At 41.4% G+C, this 8,589-nt stretch overlaps 2 protein-coding genes across 5 annotated transcripts in view; one reads left to right on the top strand and one right to left on the bottom strand.

Moving 5' to 3' along the window:
* The first annotated feature begins 2,654 nt into the window (after positions 1–2,654).
* On the top strand, positions 2,655–5,484 carry LOC105030885 (G-protein coupled receptor 135). Its single transcript, XM_010905004.5, has one exon. The coding sequence runs from the start codon at positions 3,079–3,081 to the stop codon at positions 4,453–4,455; it is 1,377 nt and encodes a 458-aa protein (XP_010903306.2). The 5' UTR covers positions 2,655–3,078; the 3' UTR covers positions 4,456–5,484.
* An 85-nt stretch (positions 5,485–5,569) lies between these two features.
* Positions 5,570–8,589, bottom strand: part of daam1a (dishevelled associated activator of morphogenesis 1a) — a 53,419-nt gene continuing 50,399 nt past the window's right edge. For all 4 annotated transcript variants that reach the window (XM_013137397.3, XM_020054169.2, XM_013137396.3 and 1 more), the window contains 2 exons: positions 7,859–8,029; positions 5,570–7,477 (listed from right to left, as the gene is read on the bottom strand). In XM_013137397.3, coding sequence (XP_012992851.2) covers positions 7,271–7,477; positions 7,859–8,029 — 378 coding nt within the window. In that variant the 3' untranslated portion in view covers positions 5,570–7,270. The remainder of the gene's footprint in view (positions 7,478–7,858; positions 8,030–8,589) is intronic.

Raw genomic sequence — 8,589 nt, 5'->3', positions numbered from 1 at the left:
AACTGAGAAATTGTATTGCTTACATTGTTCTCCTGAGGAAGATGAAGCCCTCCACCTGTGAACTGGACCCTTTTCCCTCAATTTTAATTAAAAGTCACTCTTCTGTGGTAAGTCCCATGATCACCAAGATCATTAATCAGTCTCTTCGGTCTGGCCAAGTCCCTGCATCTTTGAAAACTGCGGTCATCAAACCTCTGCTTAAAAAGCCCAGTCTTGACCCCGAAGTATTTGCCAACTACCGACCCATCTCCAACCTCCCATTTTTGTCAAAGGTGTTGGAAAAGGTAGTTTCTGCGCAACTTCACAATCACCTCATTACAAACAGTCTTTATGAGAAGTTCCAGTCTGGCTTTCGCTCTGGCCACAGTACAGAAACTGCCTTGGTTAGGGTCACCAACGACCTGTTGATGGCGGCTGATGCTGGATCTCCATCACTTCTCATCCTTCTAGATCTCACTGCAGCATTTGACACTGTGGACCACCATATCCTTTTAAACCGCCTTCACTCTTCCATTGGACTTTCTGACACTACTCTGGCTTGGTTTACTTCATATCTCACGGACAGAACAGAATATGTATCTTTGGGTGGTGCTAAATCGGACACACACTCTGTCACTTGTGGTGTCCCTCAAGGATCAGTCCTTGGCCCCACCCTTTTTACACTGTATATGCTCCCCCTGGGTCATGTCATTAGCCGGCATGGAATATCTTTCCATTGCTACGCTGATGACACGCAACTGTATATCAAAACAAACCCAACCCCGGCTACAGCTCTCTCCACACTTTCCATCTGCTTGGAGGAGATAGAGACATGGATGGCGGATAATTTTCTGCAACTAAACAGTTCAAAAACGGAAGCCATTCTTGTTGGCACTCCACACCAAACCCGGTCATCTACCATCACCAGCATCACCTTCTCTGGTCACGATATCCACCTCTCATCCTCAGTCACAAACCTCGGTGTTAGAATGGATCCCCATTTGACTTGTGACGCCCATATTAAACATCTGTGCAAAACCTCCTTTCACCTCAGGAACATTGCAAAACTCCGCCCTACACTTACTCTCCCAGATGCTGAGAAACTTGTCCATGCCTTTATCTCCTCCAGGTTGGACTACTGCAATTCACTCCTCATCGGGATCCCAAGCAAGAATATCCAGCCGTTGCAGTACGTCCAGAACTGTGCTGCTAGGATCCTGATGGGGGTGCGGAAGCACCACCACATCACTCCCATCCTTAAATCGCTTCACTGGCTTCCTGTCCAATACAGGATTGAATTCAAAGTTTCCCTTCTGTCCCATCAGTGTCTCTATGGCACTGCACCATTATACCTCAAACAAATCATCACTCCCCTTTCTGCCTCACGCCATCTCCGCTCTGGACAGGCTAACCTCCTACAGCCTCTGAGGACAAGGCTGCGAACAATGGGTGACCGTGCCTTCTGCTCAGTTGCACCAGCTCTGTGGAATGCTCTCCCTGTTCATCTAAGGGCCCCACAGACTGTGGACTCTTTTAAAAAGGGCCTGAAAACCCATCTTTTTAGAAAAGCCTTTTTTGTTTAATTGTGTTATTTTAATGTCGCTGTTCTATGCTTTTAGGCTAATGCATTGTAGCACTTTGAGGTCATTTAATTGATATAAAGTGCATTATAAATAAAATGTATTATTATTATTATTATTATTATTATTGATGATGTGACAGAAGACAGAAGCAGCATGAATTTGGAAATGTAAAAGGGATATATTGTCTGCTCAGATTCAGATGAATGCAGCAAAGTTGATTGGATGGTGCCTCACTTTACAGATGGACAATGACCCAAAACATACTACAAAAGCAACCCAGGGTTTTTTTAAGGTAAAGAAGTAGAATATTCTGCAATGGCCGAGTCAATCACCTGATCTCAACCCGATTAAGCATACATTTCACTTGCTGAAGATAAAACTTAAAGCAGAAAGACCCACGAACAAACAGCAACTGAAGTCAGTTGAGGTAAAGGCCTGGCCAAGCATCACAAAGGAGGAAACCCAATGTTTGGTGATGTCCATGCATTACAGACTTCAAGCAGTCATTGCCTGCAAAGTATTAAAAATTAAGATTTTATTTATGATTACGTTAATATTGTCCAATTACATTTCAGTCCCTGAAATAAGGGGACTGTGTATGAAAATGGTTGCAATTCCTAAGCATTTCATATGATATTTTTGTTTGTCAACCACTTGAATTAAAGCTGAAAGTCTGCATTTCAATTCCATCTCATTTAATATCCATTGTGGTGGCACACAGAGCCAAAATTATGAAAATTGTATATATATATATATATATATATAAATGAGGGAAGATACTTCATTACCCCTATTCAAAATTTACCTCCTATGTTTGAAAAAAACATAACAGAAAACCAACATTTTCTCTGGCTTTTCAAAATCGATATTCTAATAAGAAACCTTTATTAATTGTTTAAACAGCTATTCTAATGGCTACCCTACCGTATAGGCTAATTAACTTTACCATAGCAGAATGCCTGAAATATCAACCATTCAGCCCCAAGTAAACTATGAACATTTTGGAGAATGTACCGGTTACCTCAACTTTGCAGTCTTTCTATTAACAGCCTACTTTGGGCAACCAACCGAGCCATCACGTGATTTCCTATATACGCAAAACAGGGAAAGCCTATAAAACTGCACAGATAAAATCATTCAGAAAGTGCGTAAACCCGCAGAAAAGAAAATCATCACTGAGACCATGGCAACGGCTCTTAACGTCACAAGGACACAAATTGTACGCAATGAAGGCGGGGACTCTAGAAAATTGGATACAGGTCAGGATGGAAAACAAGGAATGAGAATACCAAGCGAGAATTGCAATCTGGGGCGCTTTTCTATCGATATCCTATTTGTAAGGGAAATTGATCCCAGTTCGAATACGCTATTATAATGAAGAATATATTAAGGAGCCTATAGTGCTGTTGCAGAGGGGATTTAAATGTAATTTATGTGCCATCTCTAAGTCGCTGCGTCTAAACTATTAGAGGGATGAATCTCCTTCCAGTCTGTGGAGGCCCCCCATTCATGACCGATGGATTACCCCGTGAACACTGCATTACTCGGAACCAGCAACTCCACCGCTCCGGACAACACTACTGGCACGGGTTTAACGCTGCAAATAGTTACCATAGCACCGGCGTTACAAGGTATTTTTACGCAGGCCAGTCTTGGAAACATTACGGCCAGAGGCGAGGAGAACCAAGAACACAAACTTGTGCAGAACACTGATGGGAATTCGGTCCTCCGGGACATAACGGTGGCAGCTCAAGCTTTGGTGCTTCTGGCCATCTTCCTCCTTTCTAGTTTAGGAAATTCTGCAGTAGTTATCGTCATTATTAAACATAGACAGCTGAGAACGGTTACAAATGCTTTCATCATGTCCCTTTCATTGTCAGATTTTTTGACCGCAGTTCTTTGTTTACCGTTCTCGTTCATGATGCTTTTCAGCAAAGATGGTGTGTGGATGTTTGGAGACCGCTTCTGCGTAGCCAACGGGTTCTTCAACACATGCTTTGGTATTATTTCCACACTGACAATGACTCTAATTTCATTTGACCGGTATTATGCCATCGTGAGGCAACCTCAGGAGAAGATAGGCCGGAAAAAGGCTGTTCAGCTTCTGTTGGCTGTGTGGTTAACAGCGTTGTTTTTCTCCATACCATGGTACCTGGTGATGCGAACATCCAAGGATCTAGTCGTCCATAAAAGGGGCTTCTACCACTGTATGTACGTATTTCACTCTGGTACCTCTAGGATGGGCACTTCATACAGTATAACTTTAATAGCGGTCTGTTATCTACTCCCCTTTGCGCTCATGTGTTTCTGTCATTACAACATCTGTAAGACCGTTAGGTTGTCAGAAATAAGGGTGCGGCCGGTGACTACATACGCATATTTACTCCGGTTTTATAGTGAGATGAGGACTGCCACGACAGTGCTGATTATGATCGTTTTTATTATATTCTGCTGGGGCCCCTACTGTCTGATGGGTATTATCACCGCAGTCGGGGATTACTCCTTCAACCCCATCATGGACACAGTGGCCATATGGATGGCGTGGGCAAACGGTGCCATAAACCCACTGATATACGCAATTAGAAACCCAAACATTTCGATGCTTTTAGGAAGAAGCCGAGAGGAGGGATATAGGACTAGAAACATTGCTGCTTACCTATCGACACAAACCCAAAGCAGGGATGTCAGAACGAGGACCGACCGAATTAGAGACCGGTATGTTAGCAGGCAGGGTACAAACAGTTGGTTGTCTTCCTCCAGCCCCGCAAACGGAGGAGAGGTTGCGATGTGGGCTTGCAAAAACCCCGCGGTGTTCTTCTGTAGGGATGCTCAACCTGATACGGTGTCCGAGCCCGCTGTACCAAAAGTTGAATCTGCAGATACCAGTCTGTGATAACTCTTTTTCGTCAACAAAAATGATGGTGAATGTCAAAAGATTAAAGCCATTTAATACTTTGGCGGGGTGGTCTTTTGATTAGTTATAAGGGATGAAGTGCCAACGCGCAATTTGGCACTGTTACGCAGTGCCAAGCGCTCTACACACTGTGATTGAATAGTGCACTTTGGAAGCACATCTACTGTGTATATAAAGGGAACATTTGCCAGGTTATTTTTTAACAATTTAAGAAGATTCTGAAATAGTAAGATACAATCATAATGTCATTTAAATATACTGTGGATTAAATGTATTATTTTATGCCTTACTAGATAGCCTACGTGTTTATTCCGCAAACTTTGCTTGATGAGGTTTGTGCTTTCTGACAAAAGGAATCGAAAAAAGTTTATATAACTTTATTTAGAATATTGTATTTGTTTTTTAAATCGAATTTCCACCAAATAAATCCTATGCTACATCATAAATAAAATGAAATTATAGGTTTCGATTCCAGGTGATCTTTGGTTCTGCCTTGGGCCTAAGAACAACCCTATTTGGGTGTTTTTACCAACCATTCATGGGTTCTTATGCCTTATTGCTTAAATATTAGTATTGACCATACTTTGTGTCACATGTTGCACCAGAAACAACTAAACCTATTGGACAATACTGAAGTAAAAAACTGGATAATTGCCAGTTGAGGCAATTTCTTTTTGGGTTGATGATACAGATCATTTATAATTTTTATGAAACCTTTACAAACAGTGAATGTTTTAGTTATTTATATGTTCAAAATGTCATATAGGGCTTTGCTTGAACATGAATTGAAACATAAATTATCCATAAGTAGAACAATGACATGCAAGCACAATATTTTGTATTTACCTGTATTAAAAAATGTAGCCTGTGTTTTGAATACCATATTCATTAAATTATCCATTTTCGTTTTAGTAATTTAACTGAAACTAACTTATCCAGACTGACTTACATTAATGCATTTAGTAAATGTAATAATGATATTGCTTGCCATACAAATAAAAGTTTTGAAGCATCATATATTTTTTATGCATTGTGTTTTATCTGCAGAACTTATATGGAGTCTTGACAACAGGATGTGGTGAACCAGGAGGGATACTGTTTCCATAATATTGGCAGTGTTTTTATTGGTGGCAAGGTCATTATTCAGGCTTTCTGAATATAACAGTGTCCAAAGCATGAAGCAGCTCAATCCCCTCAAGGACTGTGTTGCAAAGGCCAGATGAGCACATTGGACAATACTTTCTAATTAGTTGCTTCTGGGACTGTTGTAACCTAATCAGATAACGGTCAGATGTGTTCAATTTCAGCTTCTAACATTTGTTTTCAGAAATCCTTTAACACTTTGACAGAAACAACAGTATTTCAGAAATTGAATTTATAGAATGGCGAGTCGTGCCCACCGGCCATCAGAGGAAGCTCCTCACAATAGCTCTTGAGATGAATACACACCTTTCTTTTTTTGCAGAGTAATTAAAAAAAGTAAATGGCCTGTGTGGAATCAACAGTTGCAGTTTTGAGTGGGAGACAAACATTAAAGAGATGAATTGACATCCAGGTTTATTACTTTAGTCTGTTCCAAAATAAGAGATTGTTTAAATAATAATTAAAAAAAAGCTGTTTTGAAAAAACCCACATACACATTAAAAATGCTGTTACACAGTGAAGGAGGGTGACTGTGGAAATGGGAGTAAATATTTTAGAAGGTCTTTCCTAATTGAGGCAGACCAAATAACAGAAAGGCTCCTGTAGGACACGTAGTGAGGCGGTGATACTGGAATTGGCATATGTACATAATATACACATACATAATAGTATTGAACAAAAACCACCAAGACAAAACTCAACATGTTGGGCTGCATAGTTTCCAGTCTGATATCCACAGTGTGTTAGGATGACCAGAGGAAGAGCAATCCTTTTTGGCAACTCTTCAAATTAAATAGAAAGTGATGTTTTATGTCTATTAAAATCAGCAGACCTTAAACTAGGTCCTAATATTCTACAATACTGTATATACAGTAACATATTTTTTGACCTATCTTTTGTTGCATTTTGAATGCATTATTTTCTAAAGTTAGGCTCTAATAAAATGGTAATATTGCATCTGAGATTTGGTTTTGAATATGGAAATTAGGTCTTTGCAGGATTGTAATAAAACTGTATCAAAATGTGTTTTCACTTACAAAAGAACCTCACAATCACTCATACATGCTAGGTTGTGCTTCAGGAGACAGTATTAGTCTGCATAGGGTGGACATCCTCTTCTACACCTCTCTAGGGTGTCTGACTGACTGAACACAATAGAAGGAAAGATTTTCCACTTTCTCCCCTTAATAAAGGAGGAAATGTGTCACAGCCGGTGTGTCTGTCTGTGCACGCACGCACTTGCTTGCTTTCCATTCAACTTCCCGTTCATCTTTGCAGGCAGGAAACGTCAAAAGGTGTCCTATGCCAAAAGTCCACTTCCCCAACATGAGCAAAACTATCATTTAGACCACAGCATTTTAAATGTAGGTTTTGGCAATTAACACATAGCTTAGAGACATTCCCCTGATCCATGGTTCATGGTATTTAGAGGAGGTAATACCTTATGTCTGTTTCCAGACAGACACAAGGTGTGGGTTATTGTTGCTTGAGTAGCAGAAGATTAAGTAGATGTCTTTCCATCACCTTTTCTGGTCAGGTAAGTTTTCAGCAGTGAATTCTGTCCACTCCGAAATAAGTGGGTGCTAGGCCCATGCCAGGCCACCAGAGGGCAGATATAGCCTAGCCCAAGTTAGTTGTCAGTTGTTTTGATTCAGAAGTTCAGTTTGGTGACGGGTCGCTCCCTGCTAGTGTCAGTTGATGAGTTGACCCGTTTGCGGTTGCGTTTCATCTTGGACAGGTCCTTGTCAAACACCTCCCCAGAGCGCAAGGCTGAAACCAGATCGTCAAATTCACCATCCTCCTCACAGTTCTCCTTCGCCTTCCTGGCCTTGCGCTCCTTCTCCCTCTGCTCCTTCATCTTAAAGAACAAAAGAGGAGGGAGTTTGTGACTATAGAATACACACCTACAGTAGCCCAGCAGGTTATTAAATTTACTGAGCAAATTAAAATACACAAATGCTGTAGAAGTTTGCGTATGACAGTTGCGTACGACAACAGATAACCGTCTAGTGTTTGCAGGTAGCCAACTTATTTGAGTATCTGACCTTTAACTAAAAAGGTTACTAGATCGAATCCCCAAGCAGGCCAAAAATAAATTCCTAAGTTATTCTGCACTAGAGCAAGGCTGTTCATCCTAACTGCCCTCCGGGTGACTGAAGTGGCATATCACTGCACGCCTCCAGTATCGGAGGAATCCCCCATTTCCTAGTCCCCTTTAGGTGGAAATGGACAGTCTTACTTGTGCTTCTATACGGGCCCGTCGTTCCTCCTCTTCCTTGCGTTTGTGCATGTTCTCATTCTCCTGTTTGGCATCAGCGAACGCCTGTAGGAACTGGTCGAATATTCCAAAGAACTCGTCTGGCTGCATACGGGTTGCGTCCTCACCGAAATGCTGCACTGCTTTCAGAAACTACAGAGGGAAGAATGTCAGGCACCCAATAATTCAAAAATGGGCAAATAGGCTTTCCTGGAAAGGAAATATGTATCGTAGATCTTTTGTGAAAACGAAATAAAATCCAGTCAAAGTATGACAGGTGAACCTTCTTTCAGTATTAGAGGGATGAATGTGACCTTGGGGCCGCTGTGGATTAATACAGATTTAAACTAGCCCCGTCACACGTTAGTTCAAATGCCATTTGAAATCACATTTAATACTTTTTCTGAGCTCGACTGAGCTTGTCTGATACACTGTAATCGTCAGAATAGTCACAAAGCTGCAAACACCCGAACACTGGCACTTCCAGGAAGGGAGGGGAGAATCACAGTTAAACCCAGGTCTGCTCCCAGCAGATGTGGTTTCCTCCTCCCTTCCATTGTAAAGTGTAACTTGACACATAAATATCCCTCTATCCACTGGACACTGTAGACACATCAAATACATTCCACATGGCACATTGTAAAGAGTGAGGAATGGGGGGGCGGGGGTGGGGGGGGGGGACTGTGGCTTTGAAACTGATAGCCTTGACCCAT

Source organism: Esox lucius, chromosome 15 (assembly GCF_011004845.1).
Source record: "Esox lucius isolate fEsoLuc1 chromosome 15, fEsoLuc1.pri, whole genome shotgun sequence".
Classification (NCBI taxonomy): domain Eukaryota; kingdom Metazoa; phylum Chordata; class Actinopteri; order Esociformes; family Esocidae; genus Esox; species Esox lucius.
Note: the sequence above shows the minus strand (reverse complement) of the source record. Positions and strands in the feature narration are given on the sequence as shown.